The 20,392-nt window shown below is 45.4% G+C and overlaps 1 protein-coding gene across 8 annotated transcripts in view; it reads right to left on the bottom strand.

Moving 5' to 3' along the window:
* Positions 1 to 20,314, bottom strand: part of BEND7 (BEN domain containing 7) — a 92,657-nt gene extending 72,343 nt beyond the window's left edge. For all 8 annotated transcript variants that reach the window (XM_032244024.1, XM_032244027.1, XM_032244025.1 and 5 more), the window contains exons 1-2: positions 20,024 to 20,314; positions 17,691 to 17,774 (exon numbers count right to left, since the gene is read on the bottom strand). In XM_032244024.1, the coding sequence (XP_032099915.1) occupies positions 17,691 to 17,774; positions 20,024 to 20,084 (145 nt within the window). In that variant the 5' untranslated portion in view covers positions 20,085 to 20,314. The remainder of the gene's footprint in view (positions 1 to 17,690; positions 17,775 to 20,023) is intronic.
* Positions 20,315 to 20,392: the final 78 nt, after the last annotated feature.

The raw sequence follows: 20,392 nt of genomic DNA, 5'->3' as shown, positions 1-20,392 counted from the left end.
AGAAAAAAATGATCAATACATTTTTTAGGTATCTTATCTCCCTAATTATTAATGAAAATTAACGTAAAATTCCTTGTCTTTTCATGTAATTACAGATTCAAAAAGCCCATTTTTGGTGATAGTTTAGGGTCACAGTAACTCTCATATGCTGTTGGTAGGGATATAATTTGGCAAAACCTTTTTGGGGCAGAATATGGCAATTCCACTTGCCAAAATTTATCCTACAGAAATATTCCAACAAGTACCTATGAATGTTCACTACAGCATCATTTTACAAGGGAAATAAATGGGAACAATGTAAACATTTATCATTAGATAAATGAATTATGGTACAGCAGTAGAATGAAATTAGGATATTTCATATCTGCAAAGGGTAAAATAGACCCTTCTAGTCATTTGAAAGTATGTGCAAGACAAATTAGAAGCTTCATGAAAGCTGAGCTCATGATCATCTCATTCACTACAGAATAAGTAGGGGCTAAATCTGCCTGGCTCCAAGTAGGCCATCAATATGAGTGAAATAAATGAAGATCAGGTTAAGTGAAAAAAGTTGCAACACGTTATACAGCATAATTCTATTTTATTTTTCTGTGACACACACACATATTTCACACACACCACTACTGGTAATAGTGGTTATCTCTGGAGAGTGTGATTGGGACAAGACTTTTTAAATTTTTAATTAAACAAAACAAAACAAAACAAAAAAACTAGTCAAGGATGGGGCACGGTGGCTCATGCCTGTAATCCCAGCACTTTGGGAGGCCAGGGCGAGTGGATCACTGGAGGTCGGGAGCTCAAGGCCAGCCTGGCCAACATGGTGAAACCCTATCTTTACTTAAAAAATACAAAAATAAGCCAGGCGTGGTGGCAGGCACCTGTAATCTCAGTTACTCAGGAGGCTGAGGCAGGAGAATCGTTTGAACCCGGGAAGTGGAGTTTGCAGTGAGTTGAGATGGCACCACTGCACTCCAGCCTGGGCAACAGAGTGAGACTCCACCTCAAAAAAACTCCCCCAAACCCCCCAAAAAACTAGTCAAGTGTATTAATGAGAAGGGGAAAACAGTAGAAGGAGTTTGACCTACAACTCACTGTGAACAATCGAGTTAACTCACTAACTTCAGGCCAGCCGGGAGCGTTTACTTTTAGTTTGCTTTCCGCTTTATAAATTTTAACTGTAAAAATGGTTTCAAAATGAATATATATGACTGTTTTGGAGGAAAAATAATCTAGAAGAATTATTTACAAACTTTTCCTGTGGTATTCTCAAGCTGGGTATTAGGCAACTGGCATATGCAGTTGTGGACCTGAACACATCACCATCAAACCGGGCAGGAAAGACTCACCAGCGGCTAGAGACAGCAGCACGGAAAGTCAGGAGGAGAGGTGCTGGGAGTGGTATGTTCTGTAAGCCCTGGAAGACATGCCTACGATCACTTTCTCTGGAAGTTCATTACAAGTCATGTATCCTTAAAAGGAATTTGGATGTATTTAAGGGAAAGTGTGTCAAAGCTACTAATACCACTTACAGAGCACTTGGTATATACCAGGCCTCTGGCGAGCACCCTGCCTACATTTAATCCTGACACCAAGCTAAGAGGTTCGAGCATTGACGTATACATTTTACCCAGGAGAAGCAGAGACTGTGAGGTAGACCGCCTCAAACCATCCTCACCACAACCTTATGAGGTCCTCCGTTACTATCCCTGCTTTTCTGATAAGGAAACCGAGGTGTGGTGAGATTAGATTATTTGTCCAAGGTTACACAGCAAATACTAAAAATGGACCCAAACCCAGGTCCATCTGACTGCAATGAAAATCCAGTTTAAAAAAAATACAAAAATAGAGAGAGAATGAAATAGGAAAGTGCAAAACTAAGACTCCAAGCTCCAGAGAAAGGGTAACATGTACTGAAAGCAAAAGCCAGGGAGGACAGAGCCGGGCTTCCTCCTTGTGGGCTTCGGGGATGTCTCGCTAAGGACACTGGGATCCAAACTGCAATTTCCTGACACAAACAGGGATACGACATCTTGATGTCCTAATGGAATTAGAATTCCAGTCCAAATGGAATTCAGTGTTCTGATATGATTTAGAAGAAAGGGAGGAAGCAAGGATGGGAGGGAGAGAGAGGAGTCCACGCTGATGACATGTGAGTGAGAAAAGGCGGCAAGAGATGAGGATGATGGGTTTGAGTGCATTACTGGGAGGTTAGCGGACCATTAGCAAGCAAAGGGAGGTCAGGTTTTGGAGGAGGAAGGGGTGATGTGTTTGCACGTGTAACTGTTACGTGTTGGTTTAAAGTGAAGCTCACTAAACCTGTGTGAATGCTGGCAGATGGCTGAAGGCACAGAACGGGATTGTAGTCGGAAGCACTCGCTCAGAGAAAACAGGTGAAGCCACACTATGTCTCCTTTCCACGCCATTGTCCTGCAGTCCTCTCCTCCTAGACCGTCCTACTTCCTTCCCCTTGGCTCCTGGCAAAATCAGCTCAGAGATCACCGCTTCCAAGAAGTCTTCCCCAGAACAACTTAGTTGCGCAAGAAAATTTTAAGAGTCAAAAAGAAGGAGATTAGCAAGACTGAGTGGGTTTTACAGTTAAACGCCTATCCAAGGCAGGATCTAAGGCGTGTCTTGTCCCTCCTCTGATTTCCTCTCCAACAGAGATCTGCATTGGATGCATCAGGCTTCTGGGTCCCTGTGCTGCACTACTCTACCAAGCTGCTCAAGGAACTAGCTGAATGGCAGGAAGGGCTCCGTTCGTGAGACAAACCGGTGTCCAGGGGGCTGTCACAACAAGACATGGGTGCCGTCTGAACTAGCTGGTACCGTAACTACCTAGATATATTAGCACACATGGTGGAAACAAGGAAGCCACTGAACCAAACCATCTTTACAGATTCTGACTTAGTCGCATTGCTCCAAACTAAGAAGAATGAGGCTCAGATATTTCCTTTTAAATTGGAAATTGGTACTTGGGAGGCTGAGGCAGGAGGATCACTTGAGCCCAGGAGTTTAAAGATGCGGTATAGTATAACCACGCCTGTTAACAGGCTCTGCACTCCAGCCTGGACAACATAGCGAGATCCTGTCTCTTAGAAAAAAACAAACTGGAAACTTGGCCCATGTGAAGCTTGTTAGTTCTACAAAACGCAAAGATGAAATTAAAGTTTATGTTCATGATTCTTTGAAACACAAAGCAAAAGTCTCCAAAGGTTGACAATACACCTAGGAAAAAATAGAACAAGATTATAGATTAACAGCTGCTTCTGAATTCTAACAGTAACACAGGTCTTGCCTTCATTCAACAAGAAAATGTTCATAATTTACTATTTGCAAAGAGACACCCTTTAAATAAAAGCTGAAATGCTTTTATTTAAACATTCTGTGTTGACACAGAAATGTAAATCTGCCCTCCTTCTGGGATGTGAATTTCCATATCTACCTCATTGATCAGGTAAGTCTAAACATTATTAAGTACCGTCTAGATTATATTTCTTCATTTAAGTTTTTTAAATATTCTGAGTTAAATACACATGCTATTGAACAATTTCATTTTCAGTGTAAATACTATTAATGATGATGACAAATAGATCACATTCACAATGCCTTTTTCTTCCAAAGATCTCAAGGGGTTTGGGTAACTTTGGGCCCAAGGCACCTGGAGAATGGCAGCCTTCCCTGAGTAAGTCTTGTGGGAAATCTCTGGGACTAAGGCAACAGTAGCTTAAATCAGTGGCTTCCCAACTTTTCTGGCCATGGTTCATAGCAAGAAATACATTTTTCACGATGACTTAGAACTCACATACAGTTATGCATACCATCCACAGAACTCTTTCTTTTTTTTTTGAGATGGAGTCTCACTCTGTCACCAGGCTGGAGTGCGGTAGCACAATCTCAGTTCACTGTGACCTCCACATCCCCGGTTCAAGCGATTCTCCTGCCTCAGCCTCCTGAGTAGCTGGGAGAACAGGTACACACCACCATGCCCAGTATGGTCTTGATCTTTTGATCTCATGATCTAGTAGCCTCCTCGGCCTCCCAAAGTGCTGGGATTACAGGCATGAGCCACTGCGCCCAGCCCCATGCACACAACTCTTAACAAGAGTGTCATGAATTTCTCTTTCCTGTATGCAGTGTACCTTGATGTTTTCTATCTTACTCTATTTCTTTCTTCTTATGATTGCTATTGTTACTGTTGCAGTTAGTGTTGGTGACAATCCACTAAACTGATATCATGACCTACTTATAGGTCACAACCACTGGTGTGCAAAACACTCCTCAGTGTCCACAGCTTCAGGACACTGGCCCAGGCCGTCTCCTCACCCTCCATGCTCTCTCCTGGCTCCACTGACCATCTGCACAAGAGGACTCCAGCCCAGGTTCCACCTCAAGGTGCCAGACCCATACATCCAATTGCTTACCAGAGAGCCTCACTTGGACATCTTAAAAGCGATCTTAACATCGTGTCTAAAAGCGTTATTTTATCACGACCCTCCCCCTGCACGAGTAAACAGGCCAACTTAGCTGTACGAGCCCAAAACTTGGGAGCTATTCCTCTTCCCCGCCCCCCGCCACAGCTGACTAGTAGTCACCAAGTGTTGCTTCTTACGACTGTGAAATTACTTTAGAACACAACTGCTTCTCCCTACCAGCACCCCATCCTTGGTATCACTCAATGGGGCGACTGCCACAAGCCTTCAGGATTGCTCCCTCCCATTCTATTCCACCCTGAAGGTGAAGTGATCTTTCAAAAATGCAAATTGAATTACAGTGTGAACCTACATAGGGTGCCAATACCCCAGGATGGAGCCGCAGCTCCCCGAGGCCTCCTTGTCTTTCCTCCAGCCCTGGATCCTGCCTCATCTCCCCTATTCTATGGAGGTAGCTGGCTCTCAGGTCTGGCTGCACATGAGAACCACTGGGGCAACTTTTAAAAAATAAAAGTGCTGGCCAGGCACGATGGCTCACGCCTGTAATCCCAGCCCTTGGGAGGCCGAGGTGGGTGGATCACCTGAGGTCGGGAGTTTGAGACCAGCCTGACCAACCAGGAGAAACCCCATCTCTACTAAAAATACAAAATTAGTTGGGCATGGTGGCACATGCCTGTAGTCCCAGCTACTACTTGGGAAGCTGAGACAGGAGAATTGCTTGAACCCAGGAGGCAGAGGTTGCAATGAGCCGAGATTGTGCCACTGCACTCCAGCCTCGGTGACAAGAGCAAGACGCCATCTCAAAATAAATGAATGAATGAATGTGCTCAGGCCTCCCTTCACAACAATTCAATCAGAATCCAAGAAGCGACTGTCTGTGCTCTGGCTCTGCCAAAGGCCTTCCTGTGTCTCAGAAGAGCCCCCAACCCCAGATTTGCCCTTCAGGTCTCAGTTTCAAGGTCATTTTCTTAAGGGACATATTCCTTACTTCCCCAGGCCTGGGAAGCCTCCTGTTCCATGTTCCCACAGAATCCGTAGTTTCTCTTTTCACAGCCTAGTGGGTTCTACCACCTTCCAGCCTGGCACAGTGGCTTCAGGAAGCATCTACAATATGAATATATTAATGCAAATTCTAACAACAGATATGACAAGAAGATATGACTGAGGAAAGCTGATGGGAAAACCCCGCCACTGATATGCAAGAGACAAACCCAGATCGGAGGCAACTGTACAGCTCTCCTTTCTGCAGAGTGTGCAGCGGGGTGGCAAGCAGAGCCCATTTGGTGCTTCAATTCAGCCACATCTTCTCATGAAAGCCTTCCCTGAGGGACATGTCTCATCTCCAGCTTCCTCCTAGTTCATTGCAGATGACAGGTGGGAAATTCAGTTTCCCCCAAAGCTGCCTGTCTCGAATGACCAAGTAAACCAGGGGAGCTGGGTCGACCCAGGGCCACCCTGCTCCACCGTGTGCTGGCACCAGGCCCTCCCTCCCAGCGGAGAGTTAAAAAGAGGAACACTGAACTTGTAGAGAAATGCTAAAGCTAATATTCCTGCAGCCACTCCTCAACCACATTTCATGCCGTGCATATTAAGGTACCCATTAAAGTCTTGCTAGTAATCGAAAAAATTATCTATGTGCAATGAGAATGAGTTAATGCAACAGAGGAACTTTAACTTTTGCATCTCCTGACTTTTTACTTTTAAGAGGTCCCTTAACCTTGCTTGCGTTTTGGTGGGGGTCTTTACATTTCCTGTGGAGGTGTAAAGTCATACTTGAGGTATAACTCCGTTCACCATGCGAGCAACTTCATGGTCTATTATGTTGCATCAACTTTTTCTGTAAAAATAAATTGTTAAGGATATTATTCCTGGAACAGAATAAATTCTTGGAATCACTGAGTAACTTATGTAGTGTTCCACTGTTCCAAGAACACATTACTTATTTTATCATGACAATGTAAAGGTATTAATCTTTTGGCTTCCATTTCAACAATGAGAAATGCTGTGAGACGCACAGACACCTGCATCACATTTCAGATCAAGTTTATATCATCCATAAACATCTCTGTTTTGGACACCTCAGCCAAACAAATGCTCACAGAATACTCGATGTAGCATTCAATTTTATGGAACTATAAAAGTTCCTTGCTGTTAATTACAGAGACAAATGTCTCATCACACATTTGGTTACCAGATAGCATAATTAGTTTTCTCCATTAACCTTTCAGATATAAAATTTGATTTCAAGTAAAAAACATTGTAAACCCCTTGGAATCCAAATAACACAGTATATTTCTGCATGTTTGAAAAAAATGCAATCATAAGAAAACAATTTTATGGATTCTTATTTACAAGCATATTGGTTGTATGGAACACTGAAAAAAATATGTCTAAACTTTGTAATGATTTGAAAATATATTATCAAATATATGTGCGATAAGCTATCCTTTGTAGAGAAATGAGGCACAGTAACCTCACCCAGTGGAATGTCCCCTTTGACCTCTGTCTCCTAACTATGGTCATGTGGCCAAATTGCTTAGTGCAGCCTCTCATCCGCTCCCCCTCCATCCTGGCATCTGTGAGACAATGGACCAGGGAGGTGTGTTGTTTAGTTGATGGCAATGGAATAGTTTTTTTCCTGTTTAAAGCCAAATTGCCTTCAGGATGACTGATTCCACAACCCTGGCCTGCCAGGGGCCGTGCTGTAGCTTACCTCCGGAGAGGGCACGTTCGACCAGCACAATGTTTAGATGGTGTGCTATCAACATGGACGTACGTTTATCCTGCCAACCTGTGGAGGCTGGGATGAAGACCTCGTGTGCCGCATGGGACAATACTGCACAAGGAAACGGCCTCGAGTCAACCAGTCGTCCACTCTCATCTACTGATAACTGGAGGCGCATTACCTTTTAACATGTTTAACACGGAACTCATTCATTTATTCAAAAATGTTATTAAGAGTCTACTCTGTGCCTATTTATTTATTCAAAAATAGTTATAGGAACAGAGCACTGAATACTCAAGAGTCTTGCTCTGAAGGAATTCAAGCTAAGACTGGAAGGATAAATAAAGGATCGTGGACGCAAGGGTAGTTGAGGTCACTCTAGGCAAAGAGGCTGGTAGAGTGCATGCCAGGGTCACAGTGTTGCAAGATTCGAGGGGTGCTGTCCCTTGTGCCATGTGAGTCTGCGAGACCACAGCTTGAGAGGGTGGAGGCTGGTGACACACAGGGCGCAGTAGCGCATCCTGTCTCAGAGTCAGATTTTAAAGGAGGGGGACTGCTACCTAACAAAACAGAAAACAGGCTGGGCGCAGTGGCTCATGCCTGCAATCCTAGCACTTTGGGAGGCCAAGGCAGGTAGATCACTTGAGGTCAGGAGTTCAAGACCTGCCTGGCCAACATGGTGAAACCCTGTCTCTACTAAAAATACAAAAACTAGCCAGGCATGGTGGTGTGTGCCTGTAATGCCAGCTACTTGGGAGGCTGAGGCAGGAGAATCACTTGAACCTGGGAGGCAGAGGATACAGCGAGCTGTGACAGAGTGAGATTCTACCTCAAATAAAAAAAAAGTTTATTTAACAAGTACTTATGATATTTCCTAGAATGTGCCAGACACTGTTCTGCAAACAAAAATGCAAAGAGATCAGGTTAGATGATAGCAGGACACACACAGGCTCTGAAGAACTGACACCAAAGGAGGTTTTTCGATTTCTAGTGCAAGAGGGCATTATATTTAAGTGTTCAAGTAAAGGCCATATTTCTCAGTCTCCATTGAAGACATATGTGACCATATGGAAAATATGTTTTGACTGGAATATCTGGTTATATTCTTTAAGAAGCAAGCAGAATAAACAAAGCAAGCCCTTGCTGCCCTTTTGGGGTTTTCTGTTTGTATTTGAGACTGGGTCTCACTTGTTGCTCAGGCTGGAGTACAATGGTGCTATCTCAGCTCACTGCAACTTCCGCCCCTGCCGGGCTCCACTGATCCTCCCACCTCAGCCTCCTGAGTAGCTGGGACTATAGGCATGCACCATGACACCCGGCTAATTTTTGTATTTTTTTGTAGAATATTTTTTTTTGCAGAAGAGTGGCAGGCGTGTCAATGAAGTGAGGAAGTGCACTGCCTAAAATGTAAGGAAGGGGGGCTGCTGCAGGAATGAAAGGTGGCTGTACATGGAGGCAAGAGGGCAGTGTCAGGAATCAGCTGGAAGAAGTCACCAGGGGGCAGTTCATGCAGGGTCTCCGCTGTCATGCTAAGAAGTGTGGGTACACTTAGACGATAAAGAATTTCAAGTATCATTTCTCTAATCCCAGAACTGTGGGAGGCCAAGGCAGGAGGATCGCTTGAAGCCAGGAGTTCAAGATCAGCCTGGGCAACTAGGGAGACCCTGTCTCTATAAAATATCAAAAAATTAGCTATGTGTGGTGGTGCATGCCTGAAGTCCCAGCTATGTGGGAGGCTGCGTAGGTTGGGCCCAGGAGTCGGAGGCTTCAGTGAGCTATGATTACACCACCGCACTCCACCAGGGCAACAGAGTAAGACCTTATCTCTGAAAGATGGAAAAGAGTTTCAGGCAAGGAATAGCCCAAGTTGCAGACAATACTCTGAGGTGCCTAAAGGCACCATGTGGATGGAAGGCTGCAGGCTGCAGGCTCAGGTCTCTGCCCTGCCCCCAGCCCCGCTCCCCTCTACGGGGCAGGCACTGCTGTCCAGGTCACTTTCTCTGATAATCTTCTACTTATAAGGATAACGAACTTCCTGCATCAATGTCCCAGGTCTATTTTTAACTTGGAGATGCAAAACACAATGGTTCAGAATCTTTATTTCACTGTATAGATGGCCACATGATTTTCTTTCGGAAACAAAATCATAGGCTGAATTAACACATTTCCTTAGATTCTGCCCTTCATGAATTTATTTATTTATTTTTTAATGATTTGGTCATGACCAGTGTAAGAAAAGTAAAAAACCACAATATATCACACTTTTCATTTATAGGGCAGTTGCTGAGCCTTTGTGAGAAACAGAAAGAAAGAGGTGGCTTTTTCTCAGGACAGCTGCTGCCCCCACGTGGGCCGCAGCGAGCAGACTACAGGCTGGATGCCAGCCCTACTGGCCCCTCACCAGGCCCCATGGGCAGGTACAACTCGGGCGGCTGTGGGCAGGGGCCCAACTCCCTCAGAAACCCAACAGGCACGAAGGTTTGCTGGTGTGATCTTTAATGCATGGCTGTGTGTCCTTAAATTAAGGTAGAAAAGCTGGCTTCACGTGGAACCTGAGAAGTCAACAACGTCAACATCAGTGTAAAGACGGGCCAGCACGATCTGAAGCACCTTTCTAAAGCTGTACCTGTGTTCGAGCAGAATAAGGAACAAGCAGAACAAATGTGATTTTCCAATTTGGGGTTTCAACATGTCACTGGCTTTCATACGCAAGTTCTCCTTTTCGGTCTCCTCTAGATTTGAAAAAAGAAGTTGTATCTCACAAATCAACATCAGAAATCCCAAATTTCTACTCTAGTATATTACAGAAGCTTCTTCGAGTTAAATGAGGCATCTTTTAGTTTGGCTCACTAAATGTCTCTCAAATCTCAATATGGCAGTATACAGTAAATCTTCAGAGTCCTAACTACAGCGGCCAATATATTCATGCATTTAAATCACATATCTGAGGACCTATCAGCAGTGCACCTATTATGGATACAGCATTGTGCTAGGTTCTCAAAGGATCCAAAATGAATTCAGGTCACACGTGCCCTCTAGGATCGACAATTTACATTAGGAGAGATTACCAGCGTCCTGCAAATAAACACCTCCATTTCCATGTGGCAGCTGTGAAGGTTCGGGGGAGGATTTGCAGGGTGACTTGGAGCACAACAAAGCTACACATGAAAATAAGTAAATATTAGGGATCCCATGGTAAGTGCCAAAAAAGAGTAATGTCATTACCTAGTGCCCAAGTGATGAGAGGAAAAGATAACTCCTAAATTTGGGAGAAGGAGGGAGCATGGGATGATGATAACACAAACACAGCGTTTTCGAGTCTGAAAAAGTGTTCTACCTTACAGGATTTCCCACGTGCATCAGGAAAACGTGGCAATGGTGGTGAGGGCCAACATTATTATTCTGTTAGAGATGACAAGGAAACCCCTCAAGAGTGTTACCCAAGGTGTTACAACTGGGAGCCTGAGATTCGAGGCAAGGTTTTCTGGCTATAAATCTGCCTTCTCTCTACTACGCTATGTAAACTGAGAAGGCTTACAGGCCAAGGCAATATTTGAATTGGGCTTTAAAAACCAGTAAGAGAGACAGGATTTTACTAGAAGGAGTTTGGAGATGGGGTAAGGCCTGGTAGGAGGCTAGGATGGAGAAGAAGCCACGGGCAAAGGGCGGGGAAGGGGCTGGCAGGGTGCTTTAGGTGGGAATGATCAGACCAGTTTGACACAGCACATGTTTTCAGTGAGGCTGAAGAGCGAGAGAAGGCTGAAAGGTGGTCTAGAAACAGACAGTGAACCGAAAGAGCCGAGAGCGGGGCCTCATCCCTCCAAGGCAGCGTTCTGCAGCGCAAAGATTACAGCCAGGCCATGTTCAAATTCCAGACCCAGGCTTATGTCTCTTAGCTATGACCTTATGCAAATTAACCATTCGAAAGGCCCATTTTTCTCATAAAAATGTAAAAGTGACAATACCTTCTCAGAGCTTGTCTCAGCGTTAAATGGGACAAAGTGAGGGAGTGCCCAGCACACACGGGAGATGTAAACAAACCCTAGCTCCTTTCTTCCCGGCAGGAGGGGTTTTTCCAGGCCGAAGCTCCTGCCGACCCCATTCCTTCTCCCTGAGGTGCCCACTCTGTGCCTGGAAGTCCTGCTTCGCTAGGAAGCCGGCTGGCTCAAGAGAAGGCAGTTACATGAAAGCAGGAGACAGGGAGATGCAGATGTGTCCAGCTCAGACCGTGCGTAGGAAACACTCAGTGAAGAGCTTTGCCTTGATTCTAGAAACCATGACAAGGCAGCTGAGGGCTCTGAGCTGGAGAGAGGGTGAGGAGTTACGTATTAAGATCTGCCCGTGTGGGCAGATTGGAGCAAGGAGTTGCGACAGCTCTGACAAGGTGAAGAGCTCAGAAGTGGATGTCAGGAGACCCGACTGGAAAGTGTGGTCAGCTACTAATGACCATGTAGCCTTGGGCAAATCACTTTCATCCCCGATCTCAGGTTCCCATTTGTAAAACATGAGGCAGACCCAACACCAACCTCACAGTGCAGCTGCAATAGAAACGAAAAGAGAAATGCGAGTAGCTAGACAGCCTAACTACAAATGCCTCCCAAACTTTAGGCAACAAGTAATACATGACAATGACAAAGTTCTGCATCCACAGCTACTGAAACACATTTTTTGTGTGCACATAAATTTAAAGGAGCCGTCGGTATTTAAACTTCCTCAAGAGGCTCTCCAAACTTTGACTTTGCTTGCAATTGTTTTTGAAGCCCATTTTTCAGTCCTAGAGTATAACTGGGCACATCAGGTGCTATATGAAACCTTGGGAACTGTCCAGACTAGGGGTTTTAAAATAGTGTCTGGGGCACCCTAACATTCTGCAGAGGCCCACGGAGGAATGTGGAACACATGTAAGGTGTTCTGGGTCTTCTCGACCTTTCTTCAAGCAGCTCTGCTACCCTCTGATCTGCTGGACAGGCCGGGGGTTCCGCTTGGGAGCACGCTTGAACAAAGCATGCCATGTGGTGAAGGGCTTGCTTTGGAGACAGGCAGACCCTGGCTTGCATCCTGGCTCCGCCACTGAGAAAGGCTGAGAACTCCTCAAATTCTTCATCCATAAAGAGGGAATGACAGTACCTTTCTTGGGACAATGAATGGGATAACATTTACAAACTCCTTTACATAGTGCCCGGAACACAGCATGCTCTGGGTAAATGACACCTTCTATTACTGGCCACATTGCTAACCCCAAGAGACTCTCCTGGTCGTCTGCCCCATTCACTTCGCCACCAAAAAAGGAGAGAACTGACATCAAAGAGGCCAGGGACACAAGGACACAGGGGCCAGGGAGCTGAAGGTGGAGCTTTCCGGAGGGAGGAACAGAGGAAAGCACTTGCTTCCAAATACTGGGATTTTGGGGTTCTACTTTTCCCCTCTTTCCCCCCTTGCCTCTTCACTTTCTCTGAAGTTACAACTCCTGCCCAAGGAATGGTTACACACCAGACCCTTCTTCCTCTTGGGAGCACGGACTTAGCTCCCAATCCTTCTGAAACCAACCAAGAACCAGGGTGGGACCCAGGCCACCTGATTCCAGGTGAAGAAGAACTCCTCCATCTTACAAACCGACCTGCCCAATTCGCCAGGGAGGAGAATGATGCTGTGGCTAGGAACTAACTCTCTAACTTGTAAACACGCACAGGAATTTTTTGAGTGTGTCCTCTTTGGGGAGATTCTGGGGACTCTAGTGGGGGCAGCTGTCGTCGAGAAAGCCACTGAAAAGAGATTCAGAGTTGCCCGGGCACAGTGGCTCATACCTGTAATCCCAGCACTTTGAGAGGCTGAGGCGGATAGATCATGAGGTCAGGAGTTCAAGACCACCCTGGCCAACATGGTGAAAGCCCATCTCTATTTAAAAATACAAAAATCAGCTGGATGTGGTGGTGTGTGCCTGTAATCCCAGCTACTCAGAAGGCTGAGGCAGAAGAATCGCTTGAAATTGGGAGGCAGAGGTTTCAGTGAGGCAACATCACACCATTGCACTCCAGCCTGGGCGACAGAATAAGATTCCGTCTCCAAAAAAAAAGGGAGAGAGAGAGAGAGATTCAGAGTTTCAGAGATCTCAACTGCCATCCTGTGTGCTTAATCTACAGAAAGCTGAACAACTGAACTGAACATGAAAAAGCATAACGAGAACAGGGCTTGGCATGGATGCACATGGAGCGCAATGAATTTTTGTTGAATGCATAAATGAATGAGACTGAACACCTGAAAAAGAAACATGTTTCAAACGTACATACTATGATAAAGCTAACCCAACATTCAATGTATAAAAACGGACTTCATTTAATATTTGCATTACTGCTATGAATAATAAAATTAATTGTCTCATTAAAACACTTCTAAAAGTCTCCTGCTAGCAGCTAAGGTCTCCCCCATGCGCCTAGGCTTTGTATGGCTCTGCATGGCAGAGGGGAAAGATCTTTGAGAGGTGGCCTGGGTTCCTCCGGCCTTTTCGAGTGTGTCCTCTTTGAGCAGGTCAGATAACTGAGCTTATTCTGAGCAGGTCCTATTCATGAGCAGGTCAGATAACTGAGCTTCGGCTCCCATTATTACAGGAATCATCATCTGCCCTAAACACTCCACAGGTATATGGTAAGAAAACAGATGTAAAGCACTTTCTAAACCATAAAGCGCAGCACTCATGGTTGATTTATAATGATGGTATTGGTGGCTCCCTCGCCCTTCCCACCTGGAATCTTCTCCAGGGAGGAGAAATACAGGGCAACTCTTTCCTGTAGTTCAATAGCTTTGCTTTGCAGAGCCCTCCCCTCTGCCCCTTCCAGCTCTGCATTTACTACTGCCCCAACCATTCACATTTGTCATTTAATTACTGTTCACAGAGAGGCGGTTAAGTGGAGTGTTCAACGCTCAGGCAGAGGTGCACTGGAGCCCCACCTGTGGCACTTCCTACTTGGGAGACCCTGGGCAGGTCACCTTGACATCTCTAGGCTCATCTACAACATGGGGATGATGAGAATTCGTACAGACATGCTATGAAGAGCAAATCAGGTCTTTCGGATGAAGTGATCAACATCCTGCCTTGCACACAGTAAGTGCGCAAACAACTGCAGCCCTTTCGATTGCTGAACACTGCTCCCTGTTTCCCGAATTTGTCCAATTTCCTCCCCAACTGGATTTGAATGCCCGAGATCAAGGTCCGTGTCCTATCCATTTCTGCGACTATCTCTGACCCCACTCCCATCCCAGAAAAGAGCTGAGTTCAGAGTATGTTCTTATAAAGACACTGGCTGAATTGATTTAAAGCAACTGTTTTCCTTCAAACGGTGCTTAAATCTTCTTCGCAGTCCCATCACAAGCAGCTTGAGAAAGTCAATGTCCACAGGGTAAAGTAACCTCTTCTGACCCTATCATCCAATTAAAAATATGTGAGTAGGCCAGGCACGGTGGCTCACACCTGCAATCCCAGCACTTTGGGAGGCTGAGGCAGGCGGATCATGAGCTCAAGAGATCGAGACCAACCTGGCTAACACGATGAAACCTCATCTCTACTAAAAATACAAAAAATTAGCCGGGCGTGGTGGCTACTGTAGTCCCAGCTACTCGGGAGGCTGAGACAAGAAAATTGCTTGAACCCAGGAGGCGGGGGTTGCAGTAAGCTGAGATCCTGCCACTGCACTCCATCTCAAAAAAAAAAAAAAAAAAAAGTGAGTAATTCCTAAAGCACACGGCCAAGCCATTTATACTACCAAGCTACCCTGCCATGTGAGATGCGCTACCTTAGTTAACAGCCTAAAAATGTTCCAGAGAAGTAGACTTGATGTAGAAACCTCTGTCACATTCTGGAAGACTCTTTTTCACCTAGGACATAAACCTTGATCTTACAGATGCAGACAGCATTAAAAACAACACATATGTTTGAACGTAGAAAATCCTATAGAACATCCCTGGGACAGTGCGTCAGTACTTTGTTATAAAAGAGAGAGTTCTATATTTTGGTACCAAACCCCCTTGGATGTCAAAAGCTTCCCATAAAATTCTACATCTTTCTGGACAGGCTTCAGCAATTTATAAAATAAACATGCCTGAAATGCTTAAATCTATGTTTTGAAAAGGATAACTATAGAACTATAAGCCATAACACTGTCAACAAAAAATTCCTACTCTCAGAGGCCATCAGTAACTACTCCCAATTGCTCCAGAAATCATGCTTCTGTGACAGTTTCCGTTATTTTTTTAACCCACCTGGAGATCACAAAATAAAAATGTTATTTGGGAACCAACTAGGTCATGCCTTCAGAATGAGCAAAAGATTGGGAATAACACACAGCACACACCCAGGCTTTTGTCTCAATGTTGAAGGCCTTCTGGAGCAACCACATTGAAAGTGTATCTATCCCAAGCCTGGTCTTTCATTGGAATTCTTGTATCTTCCTCAACTCGGACTAGGAGGAAGGAAAGCCACCTACGTCTACCACCTTCAGGAGCTTCCAGCTCACTGAGTCCTGGGCACTAGCGTCTTGTTGCTCTTCAGTTTCCCCTCTCTTATCCTGATAATTCACTTCCTTCACAGCATCCTTACCATCTTCCTAATACACAGCAGAAAGCACGGGAAAGCCTGCATTGCTAGAGAAGAATTAAATCAAGGATATGGTGATCCATTTGCATCGCGAACGTACATTTCCTACTAAAGGGCAAATTCTTTATTTCAAATGGCTATACATAGTGGTACTTTGATAATACAGAATTCCAACTGATGAACTGAGCATGGTGGCTCACGCCTGTAATCCCAGCACTTTGGGAGGCTGAGACGGGTGGATCACCTGAGGTCAGGAGTTGGAGACCAGCCTGGTCAACATGGTGAAACCCCCATCTCTACTAAAAATACAAAAATTTAGCCAGGCATGGTGGCAGGTGCCTGTAATCCCAGCTACTCGGGAGGCTGAGGCAGGAGAAACGCTTGAACCCAGGAGGCAGAGGTGGCAGTGAGCTGAGATCGTGCTATTGCACACTCTCCGCGGGAAAAAAAGGGAAAACCCCCGTCCAAAAAAAAAGAAAAAAAAAAAAAAAGAATTCTAACTGACCAAGTTTAGGGGACTGGAAAGACTGAAATCCATGAATATTCTCTTTTTGGGCCACAGCATTTTACTTGATTATTAACCTTTTGGCTCCTAGCTCTCCTAACAGTAAACAGGTCCTGGAAGCAGCGCTGGCCCCAGTAATATTCTTTCCCTCGGCAGAAGGATCCACATGCCCTCCATCATCGCTCATGTAAGAAATGCTGACATTTCCCTCCTATTTTTCCTCTCAACCTATATATTAATATTTGACTTCTTCCCCGTGCATCCTGACCCACCCTCTCCACCCCTCAAAGCAAAACCAGAGAGATTCTGGCAAGAGCTTTGTCTGAAGGAAGACCCACACTGGGTCTGAGCGGCAGTCCTGCTACCTGAAGTTTCCCTTGATGGGGTAATCGTGGCCTTGCTTGTAATCACTCTCACTCTGACACCTCTCATGTTCTGCTTCCTTGCTGTGCAGTGCTGGGCCCTCACCCTGCTACCTGCGACTGCAGAGGTCTGAGGCGGACAAGGTTAAAGCCAAACGCCACCATCTACTCTCCCCTCTGACCTTATGGTTACTTCACTCTCAGAGGCAAAATCCTCAATGGTTTCATTTTTGGCTGATGGTGTGCAAATAAAAAAATTATACATCCTAAGTCCTTCCTGCACAGTATTTGCACCAACACTGCACCTGGAAAAGGTGGCAATGTTTGTGGCTACCTACCCAGCCATCGGGCAGCTACACTTGCTGGAAAGTCTTGGAGATGCTGCTTTAGCCCTGCTCACCCCTGAGGTGAGCTGGGAACAAGGATAGTAGGAGGAAAGCATGCAGTTCCCCCACCCCAAAATGCTGGTGTCAAAGGAGCACGAGCTGCCCGACGATAACTAGCACTATCAAGAGCTGGTTAGGCAGACAATCACATTTTTATTTTCCTTATGCTTTTTGACTGTAGATTTAATTTAATTTTGTCATGGCAGGATTAGCAACTGGGCCACAGAGGTGAAGGGACATTATAATAAGACAGCACATTAATCCTCTATCCCACCCAAGGCAGAAGCAAAACCAAACAAATAGCAGCTTCCTGGAAATTGAATTTCTGTTATCCAGATGTCAAAGATGTAATACCCCAATTACACAAACTATTGCCAGTGAAGCATGCCAGCGAATATGCAATGTAAATGGGGTAAGCGCAGAGCCACAAAACTGCACAGTCAGCATCTGGCTCTGTGAGTGAGTGATAATTAGCACTGTGTGTAGACACTAATAAACATTTATGTCTGAAATTACAACTTTTAGCAATGTTAATAAGGGATATATTGGCAATCTGTAAAATAAAAGGTCTTGAAAAGAATGTCATACATTAAGCAATGGCAGACATTTCCCGTTCCTCAACAATTTCCTTTTTTCCCCCTAATTGCAAATGGCCACGATGTTTTGCTGAGAAATTAATTGACACAGGAACCTACCTAAAAAAATGGGTTGTGTCTCTTTGGCCTGCCCATTAACATCGTTGCTGAATTCTGGGATCTTATATACCTCATGGTGATAATCTGGCATGAGAAAACAACCAAAAATTAGCCTCCTAATGACCTCAAGACAGAAATAAGCAGTCAAGTCTAGACTGTCATTCTATTTAGTATGCATAATCTATAATTTTTAAATAAACTTTTTGAGAAATCAATTATCACAGAATTTGTAGTCAATAATAATTCCTAAAACTTTGCTTATTCCGGAGTATGCAAACTTGAAAAATTACTTTGACTAGAGAAAACGCCTTTGCTTGATCACATCATTTTCATGGTAAATTTTGCCCACAGCTGCCAATTTTTAGGCTTCTTTTCTTTGAGGTGACAAGTATGTTTATAGGGAAAAGAAATATCTTGCCCAATCATAGAGAAGGGGAGGTTTCCAAATTTCTCTTCACAACCCATTTTCACCAGTATATCAACAGTATGCTTTAAAGTTAGCCAGCACTACAGTTTTCTCAGTTTACCCAGCAAAATCTCAGCCTTTAAGCAGCTTAAAGGCAAGCACACATGAAAAATACTGATTTATTTCAAATGGATAGCATAATTTGGATAAGAAAGCAAGATTTTCATCTTTCACACAAGTGACTCTCACATTCAAGCTACTGTACTTTGTTTAATATGCAATACTTTATTTTCTAAAACTGCACCTGCAGAGAGAGAAGAATGACCCATAATATACCAAAAAAAAAAAAAAAAAAGAATAGGAAAAAGGAAAAACTTGCTATTTCAGTCAAAGTTTAAAATACAATATTTTACAAGCTTCTCTATGGAGGCTGCTGCACTTTGGTTTCTATTTTTGAAAAGTAGGGTTACCTAGGCATAAAAATAGAGGTTCCTCCTTAATACCTACTCCCCTTCCTTTGGCCTTAGACCTCACAAGACAAGGTCAACAAAACTACTCTCACTTTTAAGATAAAGCAGTTAAGTTCTCTGAGGTCATCAAGCAGCAGCAGCCTATCCTCCTGAATGAATCAGACAGCACCAACGGTGCAGTCACCCAGAGAGAGACTTTTAAAAGTTCAGGTAACCGAGTAATCAACACGGATGTGGGAAAAAAAATTTACTCAGAAAGTGGGAAGAGCCAAATATTTTGAATGCGTGAAACTATTTCAGGCCTCTTTCATTAAACAGTATCCAAACTAAATTAGGGGAAACAGATAAGAATAGATCTTCAAAATGCCTATAATCAAACCATTTTCGGACGAACCAAATCCACGTCTTAGCTAGCTTAACTCAGTTTGAAAAATTCGATTACTTGCAGTTGTCCACAATTTTTCACTAATTTTCATCAGTTTACACGTGACTTTTGCAGTTTGTTGAAGAGTTTCTACTCTGATGCCATGCTAGAGAAAACGACAGAGGAAAAGTGGACAGGTTCTATGGTTTGGCTTTGACCTCAACTTGATTCAAAGACGACATTTAAACAGAGCGAGTCTAACTCAATATAAGGACTCGTGACATTACAATGAAAAAAGTCATCTGCCCCTAATTAAAGATGACAATGCATTTTAAGATATATTTTCGCGATGGCTCTTACCTTAACATTTTTTAAAAAAGTGAAATCAGGAAGATGAAGACACTTAACAAGTAACTGAACACAAGACTGTATTCCACTTTCTCCTCCCTGATCAAATAAAAACCCAAGAGTGTGGTGTACACCTGTTAATTCATCAGGAACTAGCTGGATGTCTTTTCTTTTCTTTCTTTTTTTTTTTAAAGGATACTTATCCGCCTGCTACGTGATGTAGTCTAAAACACCTTTCCAACCCAAATCAGCTAGCTAGAGATGTTGGATGTCAACAATTACGCCTTGGGCTTGGACACGGCAGGAGCTTCTTTCTCCTTCTTAAAAAGAACAACGGTCATCCTTTTTCCTCCTTCTCTTGGCGGGGGGAAGTGGTTAGACCCCAGAAAACAAAAACAGCAAATCTCAGGTCTGAGGGTCCACGCTCGGCCTGATGGCCAGGCAGGTCCGCGGCCGCCCCGGCCGCGCCCCGAGGAGGGCTCGGGCCCCCCGGTGTCATTGTTTGCTAATTTCCTGAGCTGCCCTCCGACTTGTTTACATTAAATAACACCCCGGCTCCCCCCGCACAACTTTCCCCGCCGCCCGGCGTGTGCGGCCGCGGCCCTGCCCGCTAGCCCGGCGGAGGCACCGGGCGAGCCGGGAGGACCGGGGGCTCCGGGAGGGCGCGCCCCCCAGCGTGGACCCCCGCGGGCGGCCGAGGGCGCGGCGCCCGCTGCCTGCCCCCGCCGCCCGGGCGGCCGCTTACCTCGGCTCACCAGTTTGAAGCTCTGGGATTTCCTGCTTCTTTTCCTCTCGGAGAACTCCATGGTGCGGGGAAGGCGGCGGCGGCGGCTGAGGCGGCGGCGGCGGCGGCGCAGGCTCGTGTCACCGCCGCGGAGCCGCCAGGACCAAGGTCCGCGCCTGGAGTCGGCGGGGGGAGGCCGCGGGACGGGAGGAACCACCGCGAGCCCGCTCGGGGCTGCTGGCGCGGGGCCCGGCGGCGCGGGCTCCCGGGCGAAGTTGCCCCCGCGCGGCGCCGCCTCCAGTGCCCTAGGCGCCCCCGCGGCCCCCGCTCATGCCGGCCCGCGGGTTCCAGACGCCGCCCGCCGCAGCCCAACATTAAATAACACCCCGG

Source organism: Sapajus apella, unplaced genomic scaffold (genome assembly GCF_009761245.1).
Source record: "Sapajus apella isolate SASKATOON/1434 unplaced genomic scaffold, GSC_monkey_1.0 scaffold53, whole genome shotgun sequence".
In the NCBI taxonomy this organism is placed as follows: Eukaryota; Metazoa; Chordata; class Mammalia; order Primates; family Cebidae; genus Sapajus; species Sapajus apella.
This window is presented reverse-complemented; position numbering and strand designations above follow the sequence as displayed.